The 26991-nt window shown below is 44.5% G+C and overlaps 1 protein-coding gene across 1 annotated transcript in view; it reads left to right on the forward strand.

The window, feature by feature from the left end:
• The first annotated feature begins 981 nt into the window (after positions 1-981).
• Positions 982-26991, forward strand: part of LOC148657738 (mitochondrial intermediate peptidase-like) — a 31027-nt gene continuing 5017 nt past the window's right edge. Inside the window, exons 1-18 of the mRNA XM_088638399.1 lie at positions 982-1452; positions 2091-2264; positions 2431-2519; positions 2600-2686; positions 3120-3183; positions 3275-3457; positions 3844-4000; positions 4092-4140; positions 4760-4820; positions 5480-5532; positions 8792-8945; positions 9412-9489; positions 10001-10205; positions 10818-10927; positions 12492-12566; positions 14376-14492; positions 21062-21183; positions 22228-22301. Of these exons, the coding sequence (XP_088494525.1) occupies positions 1129-1452; positions 2091-2264; positions 2431-2519; positions 2600-2686; positions 3120-3183; positions 3275-3457; positions 3844-4000; positions 4092-4140; positions 4760-4820; positions 5480-5532; positions 8792-8945; positions 9412-9489; positions 10001-10205; positions 10818-10927; positions 12492-12566; positions 14376-14492; positions 21062-21183; positions 22228-22301 (2176 nt within the window). The 5' untranslated portion in view covers positions 982-1128. The remainder of the gene's footprint in view (positions 1453-2090; positions 2265-2430; positions 2520-2599; positions 2687-3119; positions 3184-3274; positions 3458-3843; positions 4001-4091; positions 4141-4759; positions 4821-5479; positions 5533-8791; positions 8946-9411; positions 9490-10000; positions 10206-10817; positions 10928-12491; positions 12567-14375; positions 14493-21061; positions 21184-22227; positions 22302-26991) is intronic.

Raw genomic sequence — 26991 nt, forward strand, 5'->3', positions numbered from 1 at the left:
GTGTTTTGCGAATTTGTAACTAGTTCACATTTTTACTAAAAGGTCTCCACGTTTTTTTCTCCCCCAAGACTGATAAGACGTTTGCCACGTAAATTCCTATAATTTTGCTGTTCGTTTTTTTTTTTCCCCCAACTATGACTAACTTTTCCCTTCAACTGTACTAGTTTCAGAAAACAAAAATGTTATTAGTGTGACTGGGTATATACGAGCGGTGTGCCGATAAAGCCTCCCGCCTCCAGCGTCCTGGTCTCAGTCTGCGGGCCCTGATTCCTTCTCCAAAACATGCCGCTCCTGCTGGTGGCCCTCATCAGGCTGGGTGGCTGTTTACGGGGAAAGTCAACCGTTTCGCCTAGGCCAACATCAAGAGCGGCGATTAGAGAAGACCTCCATGCCCACCAGCCACAGCGCCGCCAACTCAATCAAGCGGGGTACAGATCTCCCCCGTTTTGTTTTTGAGACTAAAAGAAAAATCAATTTCGGTGACATAAGCCGCTGTTAAGTGTTAGCGTTTTCGAATTTTGTTGCAGATTTTTTAACGCCGAGTACCCGCCAGGTATACAGTCCCACAACTGTCTCTGGGGTTTAAGGTGCTGCCCTCAATCGTCTTTTTCTTTTAGACGCTTAAATAAGCACCATGTACCCGATAGAAACCACCTGATTCTTTTTTTGCTAATCTTACAGCTCGAGCACAGTTGCAAACGGAACACAATTTAAATTTTACAGTTCAATATTTCTTTATATACTTGCTTTAAACTATATTTCAACAGAGTACAAAACCCGTTACAGAGGAATATAAAAAAATTAATGTAATTTGACCTAGTCGCAGGAAAATGACGTCAACAGTTTGCTATCGGAGGAACCCTGGCAGATTCGCAAATTTGAAAACTATGAAATATATACAAAAAAACACTCGTATGTTCTTTTATAAAATAATATACAATTTATACAAAGTTAAGTACTGTGCTGTTTACAAGGTGATGTAAACCTTATTGTTATGAAGAAAATCGAATAGTCGTTTCTGAAAGCCCCGAATGTATTTACCAATATGTCTGCTCCCAGTGTCGAGCAGCAATGTTGAGTATTCCGGACAGACTCGGCTGACATTTGTGAAACTGTTTCAAAGACTGCATGAGTTTTCATGGCAACGGAAATCGGCGCATCAAATTATCGCTAGGACGTCGTGGATACATTACATCTGGCGTTTTGATCCAAATTTCGGAAGCTCTTCATTGCAAACATAGCTCATTTAGCTTAAATCCCCAACAGGCTAATAGTTATTTGAATACTGAAACACAGGACCAAATCATGATGACCAGTAAACGATTTCTGAGTATTTTAAAGCATGCGAGCCTAAGGACATTCGTCAGAAATGTCACGACGTCCTGGTCTCCGGTAGGAGCTGCCTTCAATGCGAGACAACACAGAAAGCTGGATCTTCTCGGTAAAAACGTGGTAAGAAAAAAAGAATCCTGACAAATACCTCGCTGACGTGTTACATGTGACCTATGTCCTGGTCTGTATGCTAGTGTTTAGACAGACCAGTCATTCTTGGCGATATGAGTTATGCTTAACGGCTCTGTCTGCAGTGTTACGATAGGAAAAGCACCTAACTTATTTCCACACCTGAAGAAGGCTCCACGACCGAAACGTTGTGTTCTCTTTCTTCTTTTTTTCAGCATGGAATAAACCTATTACTTGTTCCTTATTTCCCTTAATACGCTCATTATCTTTGTAATTGGTAAATTGATGACCAAGAAGGAGGCTCCATGCATTTGAAGATTTCGAGGAAATAAAATGACTTAAAATTAAAACTTAACTTGATCTCCGTTTTAGGCACAGCCCTGTTGCTAGACAGTGGCTAAGATATCCTGCTTAGCCCCATTGCACTCATCACTGTTCGTGGGGGCGCAGTTGGTGAATGATTTCTGAACCTCGCACGGCCTCGGTCCCAAGAGCAGTCAGTTTCCAGCCGCTCTCCGGGACACAACCCCCATGGAAACAGCCTCACCGCCAGCACTGTGGTGATTCCAGTGGGCTCGTAAGGCCTTCCAGCGCACACTGTACAGGAGCTTTCTGTTTTCCCTGGAAAGGGCCTGTTTGCCGTGCCGGAGCTGAGCTCTCCCGAGGGGTTCGAAGTCGCCCAGGAGAAGGCCCTACGGCAGACGGAGCGCCTGGTGGAGAGAGTCTGCACCTCCAGGCCTGGGCCGCAGGTCGTGGAGACCTTCGACCAGCTGTCCGACAGCCTGTGCAGAGTGGCCGATCTGGTAAAGCTCCCTTCCTTCTGTGTTCCCCCACACCACGCGCGCACGCCCTCAGCTCAAGGTGTTATTTCTCAAATATCTCAGCCGTCGGCGCCCAAGAGAAAATCAGGACTACATGAAATAAGTGTTGGCTTTTACCAGACGCGGGGGTGTTTGTCTCGTCCCATAGGCGGATTTCGTGAAGGTTGCACACCCTGACGCTGCGTACCGGGAGGCGGCGGAGAAGACCTGCATCAGGATTGGCACGGTGGTCGAGAAGTGAGTGTCGGGGCGGTCCCAGCGTGCGCTGGAAATATCCTGGCGCGGGAATTCTGCTCATCCGTCCCTGTTCTCCGCAGGCTGAACACAAACGTCGACCTCAGCAAGAGTCTGAAGGATTTGTTGGATAACAAGGACATTATGGATTCCCTGGACCCAGAAACGAGGTACCTCCGTAAAACAAATACAAATTGTGGTTGTGGTAGGAACATCAACCCAGTTCAATCTGCAGACCCAGTGAAAGTTGTCAGAACCCATTAAAATCCCCATTCCCATCACTGGAGTTACTTTTGCCTGTTTTTAAGAACAAACATATCCCAGAATGGTGTTCCTTGTGAGATTGTCTGTCTTGTCAGGGATTTGTCTCCCTGGTAAAATTGGCGCAGTGTAGTTGTGATACAGCAATGGACCCAGTTGGGGAGCACACAGGTTTAACATAAACCTCACACCTGAGATCTCCAGCAAGATTTCTGATCTCCGGAAACTCAGACGTGAACATCTTACAGTTTCCGAATGTGATGTTTCTTTTACGTCCCATGTTGTAGCAGAGTTGAAGTCGGCAGTGGTGGGTTTCAGTGTCGTGCTTTGCTGTGCTTCCAGGAGAGTCGCGGAGCTTTTCATGTTTGATTTTGAGATCAGTGGAATTCATCTGGATAAAGAGAAGGTAACGCTGCCTCTCCCCATGACCGGTGTCCGAGCCACTGCTGCTGCTGCTGCCTCTCGCCTTCCGTTTGCTCACGTCTCGCGTCCCACAGCGCAAGAAAGCCGTGAGCCTCAACGTCAGGCTGCTGGACCTGAACAACGAGTTCCTGCTGGGCTCCCACCTCCCCAACAAGATCGAGAAGCGGGCCCTGCCAGAGCACGTGCGCCACTGCTTCTCCCTCGACGGCAACTACATCCAGGTCGCGGGGCTGCACGCCGACTCTCCGGACGACCTGGTGCGTCTGCGCTGTCACTGTTCACTGCTGCTGTTACAATGTGCTGTGTGTTTTTATTTTGTGTTATAGGGGTTAACTGCCAGTTACCAAGGTACTTGAACCCTTTGCAGGTTCGGGTGATTAAGCGGGGCTGGCTGAACCCTTGACAAGTGGGGGTTAAGAACTATTCCTCCAACTTAACCACCAGATGGCGCTAAAACATTGCAAAACGGTGTCATCGGATGTATATTTACAAGTGGAATGGTCGTACCTTTGACAAAAAATTGTTTTAAACCAGAACTTTCATAATTTTTATAGAAACTGGCAAACATTAAACAGAGAGCAGTGCACCCTCATAGACAGAGCTGAAGTGCTTTGTTGTTTTTTTTTTCAAACTGCACCATTAGGTCCGGGAAGCTGCGTATAAAATCTTCTTGTACCCCAACCCGGACCTCCTGTGCTGTCTGGATGAGCTGCTGGCTTGCAGGAATGAGTTGGCTAGACTGGTGGGCTATCAGTCGTTTGCTCACAGAGCTTTGAAAGGAACAATGGCCAAAACCCCAGGTAAAAGAGACCATCGCAGCACCACTGCCTGCTGAACTGGGACCCTTTCACATCGCTGGTGACAGCTTTTACCTTCTCATTTTCTTTGTAGAGACCGTCACGGAGTTTCTGGAACTTCTGTCTGAAAAGCTTTCTGACAGGTATGTTATTTCCTGCTGTGTTCCTCCCACAAGGAACGTTTCATATTAACAGAAGTGAAGAAGAAAGCTGTTAGACTGCTCAGCAGTGCCTCAGCTCTCCACGTTGCTGAGGATGCTGTGGGTTTCAGGCTCTGATAGGTATCGTGCTGCAGAGAGACCTGCTCTGTCTCAGTACTGAAATCCAGCTTGGCCCTGCAATCCTGCTCTATGTGGACTCTCCAGAAACAGCCTTACTTTTTATTACTCAAAGGAAAGTCAAAGCTTCAACAAAAATAGATGGGACTCCATGACCATTTCTGTTTTACTTCTTATAATTATAGAAATAGATATATAACTAGGCACTCTTCTGTTTTAAATTCTAAAATCAAAGCTGGATTTTCCTTTTTATGAAAAAGGAGCACCTGCCAGTGAACTCTGATACTGGTTATTTTTCATTTGGGCTTTTCATTTACAACAAAACTCTTTACATTCAAAGGCTTGAACACGTACGTGTCTTCATCTCACTTTCAACTTGGAATTGGAAGACTTGCCAATACTGTGAACACGTACATGAGATTCAGCACCTCTGTAAAAGTGCACAAAAGCAGGCATTGCATTGATCTCACTCTACTTTTTGCAGAGCGGCAAAAGATTTTGAAATGATGAAAGATATGAAAACAAAGCTGAACCCAAGAAACGCAGTGAGTACTGTCACAGAGAGTCCTATACAGCAGTGCTTCCTAATCCCAGTCCTGGATCCCCACATACAACACACTATCTGCTGGGTTTGTTAAAGCGAACCTGTTACTTATCTGGCTCCTTCAGTGAAACTGAAAACAGTTGCTCGTTTGGAACCCTTGCAAGTTCCTGCTTGGGTGATGGCCATCTGAAGTTGCTTGAGGGGCATCAGTTAAAAAGGCAAAATCTCCCAGTATGAGAGGTGTCAGAAGTGAGAGGTTTCAAGCTCATGCTGTTATTAGACCTGTTCTGGGCTGAGTTGTGGAGGAGAGCTCCGATGGAACCAGACCCAGCAGGCGTGTGACCCCCAGCTCCAGGCCAGAGAGCTGCTGGTGTGCAGGATGGGTCCCGTGTGTGTGTTTGTGTGCAGAGCCTTCTAAAGTGACATTCTGTATCACCATGTGCAGCAAATTAGCAATTAACATGTTATTGTCTTTTTAGTTATGAAAAAAGTCACTTTTAACTGTGTATGTCAGAAACCTAGACAGCCTATTAACTTTTAGCTATTGGAGATCCCACTTTATCTGGGAGAATACAGATATTAATGAGTGATCACATTTGTGATCTGAAATGATAAATAAGATTGTAAATGATAACTGAAAATCACTTTTTTTCCTTTTAGGACCTCATGCCCTGGGACCATCCCTACTACAGCGGTGTCCTGCGTGCTGAAAGGTCGGGTAGGATTTTGTTTGTAGGTCTAGTTAGTTTTAATGCACCACCGGTGTCTTATACAAAGGGGGCAGTCCATGTGTATTTGAAGATTAAACTGCAGCATTCAACTGTCACACAGCTGTAACTGCAAAAGTATTGTCAATAGAATTCCACAGGTTTTATGAAACATTGCCTACTTTTCACCATTAGTTAATAAGTGGTCAGTGCAAGATGGAATAATACTACCATGTAACGTGTGATGCCTCAGAATATGAATTAGATTTAATTGAATGTTTTCAGAACAGTCAGAAGGGCTGATTTTTTATGTTTTATATTAATTTGTTTACTCTGTCTAGCTGGCACTTCCAGCTACTGATTGACAGTCCAGGAAACAATATCACATTCCCCTCGGCTCGAAGCCGTGATATTACCCACTGAAAGGATGTGGGATTTAGTAAACAGGCTTTTTGTTGCCATGCAGATGCTCAGAAATGCGAATGTGGTGGAGTTCATTATATCCACACTGAATCGCTTTCCAAATTCACAGCAGCTGATGCATAAGGAAATTCTGACTTTGTGATGCTCTGTAATACCCCTGTCTGAACATGAGTAGAGAACGGGCTCACTGTTTGCATCAAGGAAACGGATTCTTCCCTAGAATACTCTAAGATTATCATCTACCTGTGAGGGAGAATATCTATTATATCTATTAATATCTCTGAAAAAGTAAAGCATAAATTAAAAAATCGATGCCGTTGAAATTTGGTAGCACTCCAGTTTGGACCAGAAGGTTATTTATATCTGGGTGTTATTTAAACACAATGGCTTCTGTTAGCAGTGCTGGAAACCCAGTCTGCTGATGAAGAAACGACAGGACCTTCTGGGGACACGATATGAGCTGATTTCTCTTTATTTTAACGCCTGTTTTTCCTTCAGGAATGGAAACTGGAAGTTAGCTGCTGTGGTTTAGCCAGTGCAACAGTCGTTACTTTTCTGTTACTGTACATTATGGTGAAATTCACACTGGCTGTAGTGTAGATGACTTTGCACAGTCGTTTGCTTGTCCAGGCTTTCCTGACCCCTCCGCTGCCTCGTGATGTCTGGGTCTGTTTTCACTGTAGTCGTGCAAGTTGTCTTCATGAAGATGAGAAGCAACAGGTCTTGTGGGGTCTTGTGGGGGCGAGCAGGGCTGAATGAAGACTGCTGCAGTTGTTACTGTTGTGATGAAGGTTCAGTGTTGTGTTCATTCACTCAGAGACCTTGTTAATGAGGTGCCTTTCCTCCCAGTCTCTCACCTGGGGCCAGTAAACCGAAGTGCCAAGTGTAGTAAATATTGTATTTAAAATCTTTATTGGAGACCTGCAGGGTCCTGCCGGACGTGAGTGCTGTTTCAAACTGAGATCCTGGCGTGCAGGGCTGACTCATTATTGGGGGCACACTGGAAGTGCTCACAGGATGTCTCCCGATTAAGTTTTGTCCTTTATTTTTAAATAAACTTTAATTTAAAGTTTTGCAATGTTGGGTATGGCTTGTGAAGAGCTGAAGGGTTCGGGGGAGGGCTAAAAACTCTTACTGGCAGAACCATACTGCTTAGTTTCTCCTGTCCATAGACTCTAAAGTCTTCTTCTGAAGAGCCAGCCTGATAACCACATCTCCAAATTCACAGTTTTGCTGATTCCAAACAGAGCGATTCTTTTTCCAGTGTGCAGACCTGATTTTGTCTGTCTACAGGGCCTGCACGGTCTTGGCATGCTTACTGAAATCAGAATAAAAGAATGCTTTAAATTTATGAAAAATAAACCTATTAAGACTTTGTGTGGCAGATTTCTGATAAAGGAATTTGCCAGCAACACAGGAATAAATCCGAAACCTAAACCCTGATGTGATTTTCTGTAGTCATGTGTGCTCTGATATGTAAAAAAAAATTTTTTTGTAACAGAATGGTGCTGTGTTAATGAGCGCAGGTGTAAGTTAGAAAAGATTTAATCACACAACAGAAAACGCCCGCAGACACAGAGGCTGAAAATCCCAGCTCGCTCTGCAGCATTGAAGTGATCTGGAAATGTACGACAGTGCAGTTATTTTCTGCACTTGCATAGTCTACATTTTTTGTTTTCTTAAACTTTAATTTTTGAACTTAAAATGAAAGAGGCAATAAATCTCATATTGTGGCTTTCTCTGAAGGCAGTTGTCTGAGATTTTAGAAAAGGCTTTCATTAAAAATGGAGTGCTGAACACCTCCCTTTGCCCAGGGGCGGTGTATTAAACTGCACAGTTTGTCCACACGATTTAGGTAATTGCACAACTTCACAAGATTGGCAGGAGCCTTCTGGTTAAATTGATAAGCTCTTTTTGATGGGTGCTGGTCGCTTACTAAAGTCACCAAATATTTCAGTGTTGGTGTGACAGGCAAGACAAATGATCCTTCTGTCAGCAGCAGCTGTCAGTCTCCTTAAAAGACAAAATAAATGCTTGAAGTGGAGAAGTCAAGCTTTGGAATTTCACAATCTGTAATTCTCCTGATGCGTATTTGTACAGGAGATTGCAGGATTCATGTCCAGAGCAGTTTAGTGTGTTGCGTGTCCTGGTGCAGCCTAATGACACAGGGCCTGTTGTGTGAAGTGTCTTACTCTGCATGTGCTATCTTGAGCAGTACTTGTTTAAGACCTTCTAGGTCACAGTGGAAGAACAGCTTCTTTCACTGTTTTTATCTTCCATGAGTATAAAGACAGAATAATTTTAGGGGAATATAATCTTAATTTCTTTTAAGAGTAAGGACTCATACCCTTGGCTACGTAACATCTTTTATATTCTAAGATAGGCATTTTCATTCACCACTGTAGCTATTTTGATCATTAAAAATAAATTACTGTTTTCATTTTTTGTGTTCGGCAAACAGTGTCTTCCATTGGTCTTTCACAGACTCCTTAACCTGCTGTTACGCAGGCGTTACAGCTTATGCTTCTACTGTTAATGATAACTCAGTTACTTTGTCTTTCACCTGTTGTCAGCTAGGATCCAGAATCTCTGCCTCTTCCCAGGTATAAATCCTGAGAGGCTGTAGTCCCTAAAGAAGGAAAGCAAGCCTGCGTTAACGGTTCAGCTTGTGCCAAGTGCAATACAGACACTGCAGGCAGTGCAGGTCCCCTCTACCGGGTAACCCTATAGTTACACAGACTTTTGTATTGAAGAGGAACTTGGAATCAAAACATCAGCAGTTATAGGTTCAACTGTTCCCTGTTTTGGGACCCACAAATGAAACACTTTCTTCCTCTTTCAGGTACAATATTGAGCCCGGCCTGTACAGCCCGTTCTTCTCCCTGGGGGCGTGCATGGAGGGCTTAAACTCCCTGTTCGGCCAGCTCCTGGGCGTCAGCTTTCAGACAGAGCAGCCCGAGAAAGGAGAGGTCTGGTGCGAAGACGTCCGCAAGCTGGTGAGCGGGCACTGCAGGCCGCGTAGTCAAAAAGCACTCTGTGAAATCAGTTCAGTTCGCAGGCGCCTGTGAAGCAAACCACAGTTTCCATCAGGGCGTCAGTACAAAGATGGCCTTATAGACAGAGATACGGCTTCTTAGTTCAAGACAGTGTTGGGCTCTGAGCAGCACATAAACACCAGGGAGCTGCAGAAGGGCTGTGTATAGTTTTTTAAGTGTTTTTATTTTCCAATTGGAAAAAATAAAGTCTGTTACAGCTGTTTGAAATTATTTTAAAATTAGTCACAACCATTTAGGTTTCCTTAAATATTTAAAAAGAAGGATATCTGATCTATTTAAACTTTCCAAATGTTTGTGAGTTCGGGGTTGTTATGTTTTAATGAAAATCTGAAGGTCCAGACAGCTGCTGAGCAGATGGTTTAAGCAGTTGAGTAGTTCTTACTAAGAGACCTGATTGTCTTGACAGGCTGTGGTTCATGAGACTGAGGGGCTGCTGGGTTACATCTACTGTGACTTCTTCCACAGGCCTGACAAACCCAACCAGGTAACACAGCAGTTTCCTGTGGACTTACCCAGCGCTTATCAGTGGCAGAGTTGCAGTTAAAAAAGGGCACATGATTGCAGCCTGCAATTATAAATGTTTTCCTTTGTAAGCTTCAGTTTTGTCTGAGAAGTTATGATGTTTCTGTTCAAGTTACAACACATAACCTTCTCAAAAGCAGTGGGAGATATGCAAATTATTTTCTAGAGTTTGTGAAGCAAGGCAGTGGAAACAATCAGCCTTTGTTACAAGAGCTCACAAGACACTGTTAGGGCTCTGACTCTCAGTAATGGGCACAATTTGTCTCCTATCTTAAGATGTTGTTTAATTGTGTTGCTAAAATGCCATTGCATTCCCATTTGCTTGAGGCAGATGTTGAGAACATCGCATACACCAGTTTATCTGGAGGGGAAGTATGAAAGGACAGCAGAAGCCAGCTGGCTCACGTTTTATGTAGCAGCAGGAATGAGAGTTTCTGAGTCTGAGCCCTGGCTGTGCTTGCATGCGTGTGCAGGACTGCCACTTCACGATCCGCGGGGGGCGCCGGCTGCAGAACGGCCAGTACCAGCTGCCAGTGGTGGTCCTGATGCTCAGCCTGCCCCCGCCCTCCAGCAGCGCCCCCGCCCTGCTCACGCCGGGCATGATGGAGAACCTCTTCCACGAGATGGGCCACGCCATGCACTCCATGCTGGGCAGGACCCGCTACCAGCACGTCACAGGTCTGGGGCAGCTGAAAGGGCACGAGCATCTTCCACATGTCTGCTATGGTGCATTAAGAAAATGACCCCTTTCCAACCCTGTTAGGCTACTAAAATGTACCCCCACTGGCTAAGAGTCAGCATTAGTGTTGTCTGTTTTCAGTGGCTTCAAGAATCATAGAGTTCCTGTCAACACTGTTTGCTGCCTGTAGCTGTATCCCCAAGGACCTGTTCTTTCCAAGTTTTCTTTCCTCTTTCTTTTCAGAAATAAACGCCATCCATATGTTGTTTTGATATCTACTCCTTTCATACGAGCTGCAGCTTAGTACTTAGTGGCGTGAGATAGATGCAGATGACATCAGTATGTGCAGCGAATATTTTGACTTGGAAGTGTCCTGCTGAGCTGAAGAGCATTTACATTTGTGTACTGCATTTTTGGCTTTTGAAATTGTGAGAGTTTGAATTTTTCAGTCCTACATCATTTCAGATTTTTAGTTTCATAGTGTAGCCATGACAGGAAATGCACATTTACCAGTATCCTATAGATGGACCAGGTGGCCTGCTCTTGTTTGTAGCTGGTTCTTATATTTTCAGACTGACAGTAAAAATTCTTTGCTCTTTCTTCTCTTGAAGGAACCCGCTGTTCAACAGATTTCGCTGAAGTTCCTTCCATTTTGATGGAGTATTTTGCGAGTGACTACCGCGTGGTGAATCAGTTTGCACGACATTACCAGACAGGACAGGTATCGGCACCTTTCCCTCCAGATTTCAGTTTGATCCAGGTCTCCTCCAGGTCGGTCCAGAATAGTGTGGTGTGCACTCTTCGGCTTTCAGCGGCGGAATCTGATTCTCTTGTTTTATTTTGCAATAATGTTTAGGGTAGACATGTTTTGTACTTAGCTCTCCCTTTAAGTTAAGGAAAAATGCCATGTATTTTCTTTCTTAGTGAACTTTCAAATATATTCTTGCAGTAAATGTGCCTCGAAGATCCTTGAGTGAAACCGACAGAGTTTGCATTACAATAAAAACAGTTTGACCTTAGCTTCATGAATTAAGGAAACAGTTGAATTCAGGTACTCACTGCCGTGACAGGCAAATTAATGAAATGCAAACAACATCTACAGGCTATATTAAGGTGTGGTTGATTAAAGTTACAGTTGTCTTTGTCCTCAAAGCTACATCCTTTCAGCCTGGTGAAAACATTTGGTTACATGCTCTGTGCTTGTGCTTATCCATTACTTCCTGGATTTGTCTAAAAGATCAAATCCAGTGAAAAATTACCCAGGTTCTTTAAGACACATGACCTGACATGTACGAACACTTTAGGAGCCTTCATTTGTGTGGGATGAGAGTGCTGCTGGCCTAGATATTGTTTCTTAGTGAAAGAAGTCTGAAATAAAGGATGAAATGACTTTATTAGTTTAACATTGATGGTCTTTCTATGAGTGTTGCCATTTCACCCGAGTCAAGAATTTAATTGTGTTTGAGACATGTAATTGACAAAAAGCAAAACCTGAGAGTTTAAGGTGCTTAATTAAATACTAGCTAAGAATATTAAAAAAAGACCATGTTTTTTCAGCTGGTTTCATATGGGATCCATTTTGTTTCTCTTTAAGAGAATGTGCCCTCATTTTTACTAATTATCTTAGAACAGAGGGAAGGTAACCCCTTGATCCAGGTGCTTTGTCCAGTCTATCGCATTAGTATCTTAATATGAAACAAGTCTCAACAGGGAGTTAAACAGAAGGAGAAGTCAGGAATGTTTGTGCTTTCATGGTCTCCAGTTTCACTATGATGCTAACACAGATGTGTTTCCGGTCACCAAATCCGTATACAAATTATTAAACACGGATTTGCTAGGCTAAAGTGAAGCGTGTTTTTGTTTTCAATCCATGATAAGACTGATAAGAATGGCTGAAATAAGGCTGTAGTTTTCTTCCATAAAAGAATCAGTGGAACCTGAAACAGCTGGCAGGTGTTTTGGTTTAGTCCTGTTTCCATCAGTGTACTGATGAAAGGGAAGACTGGTTGTCAAAGTATCAGCTTCATTTAAAACACCTGAAGAAGGCTCCACAGCCTAAACATTGTGTTTCTTTTCTTCTTCTTAAAACAAGGTGCTTGACAAATTTGCTGATTAGCAGTTTTTAAACATATTGGCTTTTACAAATTATCACAAGTATAATTGGTAACTAATTGTTTAATTGTCAATGTGTGGTGGCAGTTTTCTGTGGCTGTATTAGATGTGGAAACGCAGACCTCTGGTTTGTGAATTGTACTGAGAATCTGGTGCTGCTGTTTGTGTTCCAGCCTCTGCCTAAAAGCATGGTCTCCCGCCTGTGTGAATCCAAGAAGGTGTGTGGTGCAGCAGACACACAGCTCCAGGTGAGAGTCGCCATCTTTTGATGACAGGTCTTTCCTGTTCCTCTGCCTCCCAGATTGAACCTCCAAATCACTGCGGCTGAGCTGCTCGGAGCAGGGAACATCTCGGCCTGCAGGAAAGCGCTGGTGTAGATTGTAATTTCCAACAGAAATAACGTTTTGGAATAGTTGCACAGATTTGTGAATACAAACCACAGAACTTCACTTAACTTGCCCCAAATCACAGCTCATTTACATCTACAGACATGCTGTGTCTCTTTTCTTTTCCTTTCAGCAGGGAATAAACCTTCGCCTGCTCCTTTTCTTCACAAGGCTGGAAGGGAAGGTTCTGGGGGGAAAGGCTGCAGTTCTCTTTCGTGCAGTAAACCATCAGTGTCGCGTCAGATCTTTCTTCAGTTTAGGTCTTCTATGAGGAAATAGTGCATAGAGCATTCATCTGTTGTTTAATGTATTCAGCGGTGCTCAGTGGTGGTCTTTCCTCTTGAAAGACGAGGGATTTGGGGTCTGGCAAGTAGTGGGGGTCTAAGGGAGAGACTAGTGCCATTCTAGCCAGAGGATCTGCACAACCTTCCAAGTTGAGAGCTCAGCAGTTCCAACCCCAGGGGCTTTCTTGTGAGCCAAGGAACCATCACTATCGCTGTCTCGCATCACTTTTTATGAGCTTCATCTTGTCTATCAGTTTATTGTGAGTTTGGGTGTTCCGAAAGTGAATGACTAATCTTTGCTCGATTTTTGTTATTTTTATTATTTGTTTTAAATTCTCTGTCGAGTCACCCCTTTGCACTTAAGAATCAGCTTAATCTTCTCTGGAAGGCATGTTAGCTCTGAATGTCATCTGGGTGAAGTGAGAAGTGAGCAGTGTGCTGTTGCTTCCTATGTGAGAGAGGCAGCGTGTGGACTGAGAGAGAGGCGCACCCCAGTGCTCACAGGAGCACTTTGATTATTTTCTACTTTTACGTTTATGGTTTTAGATTGTTGTTGGGCTCTAGCTAAAATTCAAGACCCAGACCCTCTCTGTAGAAGCACAGAAGTCAGTATTATTTGTAGGACTTCAAGGACCACTGGCTGGAGTTGCAGGGCTGTAGCAGACTGCAGCTCTACAGTGGATAGAAACTGGACACGCGGTGTGGTTAAACAAGCTGTTCTCGACCTTTCAGATACAACACCCTGCTTTCATTAATGACACCAAACCACGGGCCCTCCAGACCTACAGCCGCCAACAGTTTGTACTCCCTAATAATTTTATTGGAACATTTTTTCAAAAAACTATTTAATTTCAGTTGCTATTTGTGAACTTAATCTTGCATCCACGAAACATTATTTTTACTTTAAGAAATAGTGAAACAGATTAAAAGTACTATGATACAAGCTCACATGTGAACTTCCGTTTATTTGGAAGTTTGCCTCAGACATTATCGGTGGGAGCTGTGAGGCTGCACAGCTGGCACAAGTTTTGAAACTCTGGGCTCCGTGGAAGAAAGACCACGACACAAGTCCACATTAAATCCGCAGTGGTTATTTCTGATCATTGAAAGTGTAGACAATTCAGATTTGCACAGATGGGAGGATGAAAATGGGCTGAAGACATGCAGGGCTCTCGCTCTCTCTCCCCTTTTCCTGAGGAGACAGGGAGGTAGTTCAACCACTGATTGAGAACCCCTGCTTTAGACCAGTTAAGGTAGTAAGGTTAGATCTCTGGAGGACTAAAGATGAGCAGATGTAGCTTCACTCTGGGCCAGGAGAGATCACCACCGAGGCCTGTCCTGCTTTGAGGCTACTATCCAGACTCTTAACATCTTTTGACGGTTTTAGGTTTTCTATGCGGCCCTGGATCAGATCTATCACGGAAAGCCCCAAAATCGGTCAACGACTGAAATTCTGAAAGAGACGCAGGAGAAGTTCTATGGACTGCCATACGTTCCCAATACGGTAGGTGCTCATGTGTTGTCCTTCACTGCTGTGAGTCCTGCTCTCTGTGGAAGGCCTTGTGATGTGGTCCCTTCCAGATAGTGGAGTTCTCTCAATAAAAATACATCATTGCTATAGAAAGAGAAAGAAACCTCAGAATCAGTGAACCACAGAAGTATTTCATTAAACATCGTGGCACTGTACAAAACAATTAAGTACGAGCAGTAAACAGAACATACAGTTTTTGCCTTGCAGATGTGTTACTTACAAAATCCCCGCTGAAATATAAGTCTGACAGGTGTCTTAATTCTGCTACTGGCGCATTTGTTGTCCAAAAGAATATTGTGTTACATCGTAGTGTTAAGTGTATCAGTCACGTTGACGGGTGATGGAAGTTTGGCTCAGAGAGTTTTTTCCTGAGGAAGTCTCGGAAACATCAAGCACACATTCCAAATGTTTGGAGGAACACAGAAAGAAGACAATAGAACATTATTCCAAGATTCCTTTTCTCTCTTTGTCTTTTTCGCCCTCCCATTGTTCTTCAAAAGACAATGACATTCCTGGCAGGGTGAAAGACTTTGCAGTAATCTTAGTTCCTCCAGTGAATGAAAGACTGGCTTTATTCTGATGAATGGAGAGCCTCTCATTAACTGTTGATCCTTAGGGGTGTTGCAGTGGCCACCAGTCGGATATGGCAGAAATGCCTTTTAATTTATGTTTTGTTAAACCATTCGATAATCATTTAAATGAAGACTTTAAAGAGCAAGTCGCAGCTGCAGCTGCAGATTTGTGAATGTTTTTCTAGAAGCCTGAAGCTGAATTCGTCCGATTCTTGCGAGAGGAATTTGTTTGGCTTTAAGGTTGTGATGAAATGTCTGGTTCTGTCTTTCCACGAAGAACCTTAAAGGTAGTGAGACTGCAGTGAATTCTGCTGGTGTGATACATTACAAAATATTTCTCTTAGTAAATAAAATTAAAGTTTCAGAGTCACCTGTTAACATCAAAGTCTTTGTAAAGTGTTCAACATACTATAGAAGATGCATCCAAACAAAACTTCCTGGTTTAAATCTTTTTTCATAACTGCGGGTTGGTGGTCTACTGAACAGTAATGCACATAACAGCTTTCAAGGTTAATGAATGTTTACAAAACATTCTTGCCTAATCCTTCCATTAGAAAAGAGTGTGTCTGCTGCCTCACTGTGCAGCGCTCGGAGACAGAAATCCTCAGGCCAGTCTCGCGCTTTCTTGTCTCCCCTCTCTGTGGTTTTGTACCTCTTACCCAGCCAGCACTGCATTTAAGGGATTAAAACTTTTTTTTTTTGACCTGCTAAAATAACAAAGCAAAGGGATACTTTGAAAGACTACACCCTGAGGGAAATTTCTGAAACTGTAGTTTTCTCTGTAGTTGTATAATGAGAACGGTTCCCCACACTTGAGCAGCTGTGAGCGAGCACATTGCCAGGAGGGAATATATTCAAATGTGGCACATTTTCTGGGAACAGCCTTTGTATGCCATTTATTTCAAGCTGTAATTATGTGGCCCATCAAACATGTTGAGATCATTCGGCCTTTTTTTCCCCTTCCTGAACCTGGTTTCCACCACAAGCCCCTTTCTCTCCCCACAATCCCAATGTGTCCCTTTTATTTTCTTTTTCCATCTTTGGGAGTCGGAATGAACAAAACTGCTTTTCCCTTCCCCTTTGATGGCTGTTAGTTGGAATTTAATATGACGCGGACATAGTGTCTGCTTTACAGTTCATGTTTTCATGGAGAAAAGCTCACAGCCGTGTCTGCACGTTCTGCAGGGAGAATTGATGGAGACACGGGCGAGGCTCAGAAGAGGGTCTTTCAAGGGTCACTCAAGAAATGCATCAGCCAGTCGGTTTGGTCAGTCGGTTTGCTGACCTGTCTAGGTGTAACTGTCTTTAAATTGCCTTTGCTGGGTTGGCAAACCGAACATTCTAACTGTAACGTTTACTGGGAAGGGAGTACCAACTGGGCAAGCGAAGCCTGAGAGAGTCTGTCCAGACTTTAGTCAGGGCCTGATCTGCCCACGATGGCTTCTACAGAGATGGGCTGCTTGTCCGTGATCTGTTCCTGGTTTGGACAGATGGTACGTGAGCAACTTCATTTTTGGAAACAATAAGAAAGTATTAGTAAACAAAAATTAAAATGTACTGGATAAAGCAGTTAGAAAATGGATGGATGTGAAAGGAGATTACAGTGACTGACAGTGAAAAGACATGTTACTGAAAGTGAGGAGTTTAATCCTAACATTTCTAACCTTACACATCCGTAAACTCCTATAATCCAAGGTATTGTTTGTCCTTTCTCCTCTTTCCCTCTCTGTTTCTCTCTCTTACCGAGATGATATACATCCGCTGGGTTGGGTGTGCTTTCTGGGAGCTTGAGATAAGTGTTGTGGTTGCACACAGATAAGGAGTGTCAGCAGTAATAATGTGTTGGGAGTAAAAGAACAATCACAGGTTACACATCCCAAATGGTAATCCATGTTTGCTTGATATCTTAAGGAAAATATCTCAAAACATGAAATTCCTCAGGCTTTGTTGATGTTCCCTTATCCGCAGAACTTTCTCTGGAAAGCAAGAGACCAGCCTTTTCAGCTTCATGTGAAACATCCTGTGTGTCCATGCCCTTTCCACAGATTTTAGTAGATCAAATCAAATGCCGTTAAATTCTTAAGGCTTCTAAAATGTCTTTCTTGACAACAAAGTTTTAGTTAAAAAGACTCAAGTGACTCAAGACTGAAGAGATTTCTTTAAATCTGTTGTGTTAGATGAAGTTGTAAACTGTTTTAGCAAGTTGTATGCCTTGAATTAGTTCAGAAACTTAAACTTGGGAGTCATGTTTGCTTGGAAATTGTCCCACCTTTTTTGTGATTCTCTGTGAGGAGATTTTCCAAGGGAATTACAGGAGGTTCAGGAGTGTAGTGTTTTGGAGGCTCCAGACTGGGAAATATTGACGACACAGACAGGGGAAATAACCTTCCTCTTCCCGTGACCTGCAGACAGATATCACTTATCGTTTGTATCTGAAAGAGAAGACATACCTGGATGTTTTCATAGCTGAAAAAAAATAAAACTTAATTTTTATTTTTGCAGTTAAATATTTTGACATTGTGAACAAAGCTGTGATTATGTTCTACAAACCCATTGCGTACTGAGGTAACACTTCTATATTCACACTTTAACCCTGATTGTATTTCTAGAATCCTTCATTTCAAGAAAAACAAGAATCCAACGCCTCTTTTGAAAACAAACTCGTCTGATGTTTGTTTGTTTTTTTTGCTCTGCTACCTCATAGTGTCCTTATGCTTGCAGCACAAATGTTGCTGATGACATTTTGTGATAATTGTTGGCGTACTGGCTTATATGCCATTGAAATCCACGTTTTGGATACTCAGGAACAACTTGGAGTTCTGATTACATAGACTGTTTAAAAATCTTTTTGTGTCTTTTTTTCAACTGTTTACATCATCTCTTTGATATTTACTGAACCGTTTCACTTTTACTGATGGGGGGCTGAGACCTAGACATTGGATCCCTTCTCCCCTGCGTTTTCTGAGTGGTATTAGTTTTTCATTTCAAACATTCCCTTCATGCTCCTTTGACCTTTGACCTCCTCTCATAAACACGCGCCCTCACACATTCCGCTCTGCAGCAGCTGGCCAAGAGCCGTCTGGGTTTTGCACGAGGTGTCTAGAAGTGATTAAGGAGATGCTGAAGAATAAACTGCAGCTCTCTTGAGTAGCTTGTCTTTGTCTTAAGGACATTAAAAATCAAGCTCTCACACTGCTTAGTGTAGGTGTGTTTGTAAATATTTAATTCATCCTGCACTGTTTAGCATAGTTTAGGTTTCACAAGTTAAACTTTCTTTCAGCGAGAAGAGCTGTTTACTTTCATTAAACTCATTAAAGGCCAGATGTAACTTGTCATGCTAACACCTAAGACCTTGCAGGCACTGGGGTTTACAAGCCGGTCCTCCAGAGCCCCATCTCCTGCGCTGTGTTTGTGGAGAGAGATTTATAAGCCCCGCACAAAAAGAGCACTTTGCATGGCAGCTCTGTCAGCTGGAATGACCATGATTTTGTTCCGATTCACTCGGTTCTGCAGAACGAAGTCTTGGCAACTCTCCAGAACTTCGGGCTTTCCGATCTGAAAGAAATTAGTTTGTAACAAATATGTGGACTCCCGTCAATGTTCTCCATCTGTGGACAATTTCTTTTAATTTTTTCACCTTCCTTCATTTATTTTTTTGCTGTCTCGAAACTGGAGCACAGCAGAGCTTCAGGGGCATCGCGTTGTTATCCCAGTGAAGGGGTGTATAAGCCTTCTGTACGAGCTTTTACACTCATTTTTATGTAAGCTTATAATAATAATAATTAATAATAATTGCTTACAGTTATATAGCGCTTTTTCTGGACAATCCGCTCAAAGGCCTTTACAGGTAATGAGGATCCCCTCCACCACCACCAATTAGGGAGTGGTACGTACCAGAGGCCCTGTATTAACATCATTTTTTATTTTTAATGGAACTATATGGTATGATGTGTGCAAAGAAAAGTCTGACTTCATCTGAAACTGTCGTTTTTGAGACAGCAACCATTTAACGTTTTTGTGATTATTTTGTTTTTAATTTAATGTTTCTAATTTTCTAACTGAAAGCTCTTTCAATTTATTTTCTAATGAATCTCATTGAGGCTCTCTCAGGAAGCGGATGCCTCCATGCGGCCTCAATCAGACCGTGTGCGAGCACTGTAACTCCAGTTCTCTGGTTCCTCCAAGCTGTTCCGCACGTGCTGTTTCACTCATTGTTGCAAATAAACAAACCCTCTTTAATCTCTTTCTAATATCAGACCAGAGATTAAAGGCTTCCAGATGTATGAAATTCTTGAACTCCACAAGAAGGCCATGCAGTGAGAGTTCAAAAGGATCCCATTGAACTTCCCAGCTATGAGACGCTCTTATCAGCTGTGATCTTCAGGGGAGGGTCCTTGCTGAGAGCAGGGGAGGATACAGAGGGCTATTGTTGTGCGTTTCCTATAGAACTGCTGGGCACCGAGAAACGCCGTGACGGTGATGCCGGTCATCTTATTTTTTTTAGTCGAAGTCTGTGCTTGATGATTGGCTGTGAACCTTGTGCAAGTGTGATGGATTCAGGACTGAGCAGCCAGAATGGCCGGGCCTCGTCTTTCTCTGCTGTAGCAGGTTTTGGAAAAGCAGGAGAGTTCCCTGAGCCACCACGCGCATGTATCCCTCCCATGACCGCTGCCTTCCCATCCCGCTGGAATGGTGCGCTCCCAGGAGGTGCCCAGGCTGTCCGCGGGACATACCAGGGGGCTGTGGGCTTGCTGGGACACGGCTCCGGACTCACTGGGGGGTTTCTGTAGCTGGACCACCACAAGCAGGGTGTAAATACGCACAGCAGGCCGAGCAGGTGACTGAAACACAGAAAGCGATTTTTATGTTTTAGACAAGGTTTAATGGACATCGCATAAAAGTCCTTTTGCTGTTAAATAGAAATTCATTTTTGTCACGTATCTTTACTGTACTTATTTACATTTTTGTAATGGACAGTCTCACACAACTATTTCATGCCTCAGTGGATTTGTGTAATCCATCTCGGGATGGAATGGGAAGGGTGGGCTTAATTCCTGAACTGTGAGGAGCTGGTCGTTCCCGAGGGGAGACTTGATCATCGGGCCAAGAGAACATCCTGTCCTCTTACTGATCATTATATTCCTGCTGATCTCCTGTCAAATATTGGCAGCTGTGAAGTGAAGCTCAGGGGGGGTCATGTCCTATAGAGTTTTTAGTGTGCCTTTTCCTTGTTTTAATAGATTCCAAATGTATGTAGTTTCTTAACTAAGCAGTAATTTCACTTTGACGTATTGAGCTCTTTACCTGCTGCTGCTAATGATGCTGATTTGCACACACTCTTATTATTGACACAGGCGGGCACGTTGTGATCTGAGGCTGCCCAAGGTGTAGGTTTTAGAATAAGTGTTTTTAAGTGGAGTGTTTTGGGTGGGGAATGCTTGGAGGAATGTGATGCACATGAACGTCAGAGCTGATTCCAAGTTGCACAGTTTTGTTCTGCGAGTTCCTGGCAGAAGGGTGTCTGTGCTTGCCTGTCCTTCAGCGATATCTTTGAAGGGGAATCGTTCAGCCCTCGAGATGCTTTGCCAGGCAGAAGTTCAGGGCTTATTCCCTGGTTTTGGGGGTAGGAAGATGCTAGGCATGGGGGGGGCAGTAAGCAGGACATCTTGCTGGATGCAGTAGTAAAACCAGTTTGAAAAGTAAATATTTGAAGCCGGGCGGGGAGGAGGGCTGGGGGAGACCAGGGTTCGGCCTGCTGGGGGGCTGCAGCCGTCAGGAGGCGGGGGCCAGATGTCAGCAGCTCAAGCCCCGGCAGGCCTCCCCGTGTAGGAGTTCCCCTCCAGCCCTTCTGCGTGTCCGGCTGCCTGCTCCCTGTCGAGCGCAGCTGCCCACGGCCTGCGATGATGGGAATCCGGGGAAGGCAAGGAGGAAGGAGCGCGATGTTTTAACCCCTTGTCTCTCGTCCCCCAGGCCTGGCAGCTGCGCTTCAGCCACCTGATCGGATACGGGGCCAAGTACTACTCCTACCTGCTGTCCCGGGCCGTGGCCTCCATGGTGTGGCGGCAGTGCTTCCTGAAGAACCCCTTCGACAGGTGAGCGGCCCCCCGTCCCCGGGCCCCGCCCACAGGGGCAAGGCCGGCTCCCTCCTGCAGCTTTTTTTTCCTTTCCCAGATTTCTCTGACCCACGTTAGTAGTATTTGACCTTTTGTGCTGACGGAATGGCTTGTGGGTGGCTAGGAAGCGTTGGATGTGATGTGCTGGGCCCTAGGACTTCTGCCCCGAGTTCGAGCAGTTTAAAACCCATGACAAACGCAGGAGGCACTGTGCGGGAGCTCAAGGTGCACACACCTTCATCGCTCATTCCAGGGGCGTGTTTGATCAGCAGCAGGTGACAACGGTTGACTCTGTTTCCACAAGATGCAGGGATTAGGTTTCTTCCCAAATGCATTGAGCTGGATTAGAAATACTGTTCCACAGGCACTCGGCTCAGCATCAACACAAAATGAAGTCAAAATGTGCATGCCTGTAAGATGTGTCATTTCTGCTGGTTTCTGATAGTAGTGAATGGCTGTGAGTTATGCAAGGATTGCTTAGGGAGCAGCTGTGCTCTGATTACAGTTCCAATTAGAAAGTGCAGAAGTTAAGGATAAACAACAAAATGAACTCGGCTGGCGTTCCGTGTATTGCCAAGTCATAACACAGACATTCAGGGGAAACCTTCTCGGGTTGTAGTTGAGAATTTCTCGTTTAAAAAAAAGTGTTTTATCTGAGACTAAAGCGCTGTCAGAACATGTTCAAGTGTCCAGTGATGTTCTTCCATCCCGTCTCGATGCAGAACAGGCTGCACACCTCCGAGACAGAGTGGGCACACGGCCTCAGAGCTCCAGAGCAGCATGTTTACAAACTCAGAGCTGCGATACTTATTGTTCTGTGCTGTTGTACAGTCTGCTGCGTGCTATAATCTGCCCTGAGGGGATTGTGACAGGATCTCCAGCTTGTGAGGATGGGTCTTACTGTTTCTCTCGGGCTGTGTCATGGCTCAGGTTTGTAGAACTGGGTGTCAGATCCCCTCTCGGACATTAGTGAAACGCCAAAGCGGCGAAGGCTGACAGCGCGTCTCGTCCTCCTCTCCGCAGGGAAATGGGAGAGCGCTATCGCAGAGAGATGCTGGCGCACGGCGGAGGAAAGGAGCCCATGCTCATGGTGAAAGGTAAGGCGTGAGGCTCTGGACACACCTGAGACTGCTGCTGCAGCTGTGCTCTGGCCTGGCTCTGAACAGATCTCGCCTCGTCCAGCAGCCGTGAAGCCATGCGCCCCCGGGCACTAGTCCGCCTGCACTGTCAGATTCGACTGCCGTGTGCGTGCTGGCTGGATTTAAAACTGGACAGGAGAAAGACATTCAAGTCTGTTAGAGGTGCTTCTCCTGTAATCACGTCCACGTCTTTTGTCGTCTTTGAAAATAATTGGTAAAGTATTATATTTAGTTTTGTCTAAAATATCAGGCCACTTAAAATTATTTTCCCATTATTCCATTACCACAAGCCCCTCATTACAGGAATACTGTTTCCAGATGGGAATTTTGAGAATATGGGAAATTTCACATTCATTTGCCTGGTCGCTGAATTACAGCTCCTCTCTCACTTACTGTATATCTCAGAAAAACCAGCGTTTCTGCCAACTGAGTGAGGCCCTCCAGAGAAGTTAATCTTGAATCAAACTAGTAATGGCACCCTGGCACGGCGACAGCTGCGTGTTCGTCGCCGTCTTCGTTTGCGTACTGCACGCAGCGGTGTGCGCTCAGTGCAGTGGTTTTGCCCTGGCAGCAGCTCAGCGGTGGAATTGCACAAGATGGTGCCAACAAATTCTGCGCTCTGGAAAAAGAGAACACATCGGGCTGCAATTAGCCACATAAATTCCATCTCTCAGCTCACCAGATTTTATAGTTAAGCATCTGCAACCCCTTGTTAGAAGTCTCAAGTGGAAGCTACGTGGAAGTGCGTTTAACTCCGAGAGCAGGAGGCGCTTCTGTGCCCAAAGGGCTGTGGGAGTCCTGAACGGGCCGCCAGCGTGGGGCTGAAGCCGCTGCCCAGGCCTCCTTCAAGGAAGCGCCTGGATGAGATTCTGGGATGAGCTGATGGTCTCCTCTCACTTGCAGCCTTCCTTACTTCATGTTCTAACCCTGCAGAGGTGCACCGATCTTGGCAATCAGAATCGGTGCTCATGAACTCTCTCCTTATTAGTGTGAGACAAGTTAGACCATTTTCCTGTTTCCTGTATGACTTTTTTCTTTGCCTTTTCTCTTTTTTTAAATTAGTTTAAATGGAGATTTCCACAGGGAACACACAGGATATATTTTATCATATGTTTTTTGTGCACTAATGAAAGCCTCTGGACACTGCAAGGACACTGGCCATGTTTACATTCCTTTTAACCCTCCCGCATTGAGCTGAAAACAACTGCTGAGCAATGTGCAGGGCTGGCGCGTTTCCTGTCACCCTGTGGTTTCCAACAAGCAGTATTGTGCAAGCACTGTGATCTTCTAGTGTGTCTAGTTTTAGGTAAACACACCCATACAGTTTCATCTGGTCGAGCCTTTGGAAAAGCACAGTAATGTGGTGAGCAGCTTGTCCTTCTGCCTCTTTATGGTCCAGACTTTGGCAGTTTCCGTCTGAGCTCTTGTAGTGACAGAGTTAGCTCCGTCACTTTGTTGATTGTGAAAGTAAACATTTTAAAAAAGAAAGAAAGAAGGAAAAGCCAGCTGCCGTGTGTTTAGTTGAGCTGATTTACACATAAGTTCGAAATCCTTGGATTTCCTCTTACTGTGGCTTCTTCAGGAGCCCTGCTCCTCGGCAGCAGGGAGCCTCCTGGCCGGATCGCTGGGCGTGCGGAGCACAGCCGGGTTCGCGATTCTCCGTCAGGATCCCAGGGGTGCCTGGAGACGTAGGACATTTGTGGTCATACATGAAAGTTATACAAAAAATATTTTCATGCATTTAAAAATACGTTTAGACCATTTTTTCTTCTTTTGTCCACCTATTTGTTTTTGTTTTGGGGAAGGGGATGAAAAAGCAGCTGTAGTTTGTCAGGAAGTGGCTCTGGATGGCGGTGTGCTGAAAGGCAGCAGCAGTGAATGGCTGGGGAGAGTGAAAGGTGATGGGCTGACAGCACTGGTGACTGAAGCCCACTGATCCTCATCATGGCAAGTACAGGGCAGGCTTTCATTTCTACAGCGTTCCCATAATCCCTGCTCCCTCTGCTGCCTGGCCATTGATCTGAGCTGGAGAGGCGGGAACAATGGTGCACCCAGGGCCTCAGTGTTGTCTCCACCCTCGAGACAAATAATGATAATTAATTACTTTTTCTGGACACTCCACTCGAAGAGCTTTACAGGTAATGGGGATCCCCTCCACCACCACCAGTTTAGCCCCAGCTTGATGATGTGACAGCAGCCATAGTGCGCCAGTACACTCCCCACACACCAGCTCTCAGTGGGGAGGAGAGCAGAGTGATGAAGCCAGTTCATAGAGGGGGATTATTAGGAGGTAAAGGCCAGAGGGAAATTTGGCCAGGACGCCGGGGTAAGACCCCTACTCTTTTCGAGAAACACCCTGGGATTTTTAATGACCGCAGAGAGTCTGGACCTCAATTTTACGTCTCATCCAAAGGACAGCGCTTTTTTACAGTATAGTGTCCCAGTCACTCTACTGGGGCATTAGGACCCACACAGACCGCAGGGTTAGCGGTCTTTAGTACATCTTCCAGCAGGACCTTAGTTTATCCCAGGAGTCTCCCATCCGGGTACTGACTAGGCTCACACCTGCTGAGCTTCAGTGGGCTGCCAGTGTGTGTGTGTGTGTGTGTGTGTGTGTGTGTGTGTGTGTGTGTGTGTGTGTCGCTTCAGGTTAGCATACACCTCAAAGCAGTAAGACTGAACTGATGGCTTGCTCTAAACCTCTGCCCTTTTTGTAAGATGAGACTAGTTTGACTAATAAAAAAGGGCTCTTAGCCTTAGAAACATCAGAAGGCATTGTACTTGGTTAGTGTCTTATCTGCGGCACAAAAAACACTAAGGAAGGATGTGAATGAAAGCATCTTACTTTTTTGGTCACTAGTAGTTCAGTGTCCAAGAGGTCCATCAAGCCAGTGTCCCAGCCCCCAACTATATTACTAGGAAGTTTGTTCCAGACTTCTACAGCTCTGTGTGGAGATGTTTCCTGTTCTGAGCACTGCTGAACTCGGTTTGTACATGTGTGTAGTCACAGAACAGTGCCAGATCTTCACTGGCCAACCAGAGCACTTTAGGAGCAGAAAAGCTGAGTGTTTTCAAGTTTCCCAGGCCAAACGTTTTGTGTAATGAAAGCAGAGCTGCCACTTGAAGAAATGACCAGAACTGAATTGCTGGAAATTACGCTACCCAACATGTGAGCCGTTCCTTTTGTTTTTAATGGTGTTTGTATGCAAAACCAATTTGAAGCAAGGCATTTCCAAAATAACAGGTTTCCTCAGCTACAAAGACGTAATTACAGGAGCATCAATGTAAACTGCTCTTGGCTGAGGGTAGAAAGAGGGAAACTGTCTGCCCTCTGTAACACACACTATTGCTCACTGCCTTTAAAACCATCTGGGCAGAGAGCTGACAAGTGCCGCATAGGGAAACGTGATTCAACCAGTGCAAATAATTTTTGCAAACATTTAAAGTTCAATACAGTTTGGACTGTAAATGATTTCATAACTCAGAAAGTGTGATTGTTCATCATGGTGTCCAGTCCAAAGACTAGCAGTGGCTTTTATAATACTGTGATGGCTGTGCCCATGATGTCATGAGAGTGCAGTGGAAAAATTGGGTCTGCTGCAATAGCATAATAGACAAGGCTATCTTTCTTTCACACAGCTCACTTTCACCCCCTGCCCGCATGAAGATGCATCATTTTGAGTACAGTGATTTTGATATCCAATGGGTAATGGAAGAAAATGTCTCATACTTAGTTAAAGAATAAAAGGGAGGAACGTAGAGTGGTAATAATAATTAATAATTTAATAATAATTAATTTTAAAATTATGATACGATATTTTTTTAAGTGTGCTCTTTAGCGTGTCACAGCAAAAAGATTCTGTCTCAGTGTAAGTCCAGTTGTGACAGGCGGCTTCTTAATACATCTTTAAATCTCGCTACGTTGTTCAGAGGCGCGTTATTCCAGGTGAAAAACAGGCCAGCGACTGGAAACGGAGAGAGCTGAAGCCTTGTGATCCTGGAAGACGCAGGCGTGCTGTGGGGATGGGCCATGAGGTGTGGCACAGAGATCAATTCGAAGTAAACAGCTACACCTTGCTCTCATACAGCGCAGTCCAAAAAGACAGATTGCTGTCCCTAGGGCTGTAATTAAGTTGAGCTGCTGGGAGTGTAGGTGCTGTAGGTATCCTGTGATGTATTGTGTTTGTTGGCTCTCCTCGGTAAAAAGCACAACAGTGGTACAAAGTGACTCAGCATTCAGTGCAGATTATTTTTTTGTTGTGTTTTTCCATCTGGTGCTGCTTAGTGGGATCTGTTCCGGGTTGAAATAGTCTGTTTTTCTTGTCCTTCAAGCCCCTCCACCCAACGTTGTCTTCGGAAGCCATTGTGAAGTATTTGTCTTTGTGAGAAGTACAGTATGTGGCACTCAGCGCATTGGGTTTGCTATATATAGTCCTGTGCACAACTGAAGTTCTCTGACTGGAAACCAGAGACTTTTTAAGTCCTGCCAAGAGTTTCTCAGCATTCATTTCTGGTGTGAAATGTGTCTCATTCTCAGCTGCTGTCCACAGCTGTCACACTAGCTACAGAGCTCCGCCACATTCCTCAAGAAACACCTCCAATACAAGCCACCTGAGACAGGCTGGGAAAATCTTCTTCAGACAGGAAG

The sequence above is a fragment of the Lepisosteus platostomus genome, chromosome 7, assembly GCF_059453375.1.
Source record: "Lepisosteus platostomus isolate fLepPlt1 chromosome 7, fLepPlt1.hap1, whole genome shotgun sequence".
Lineage (NCBI taxonomy): Eukaryota > Metazoa > Chordata > Actinopteri > Semionotiformes > Lepisosteidae > Lepisosteus > Lepisosteus platostomus.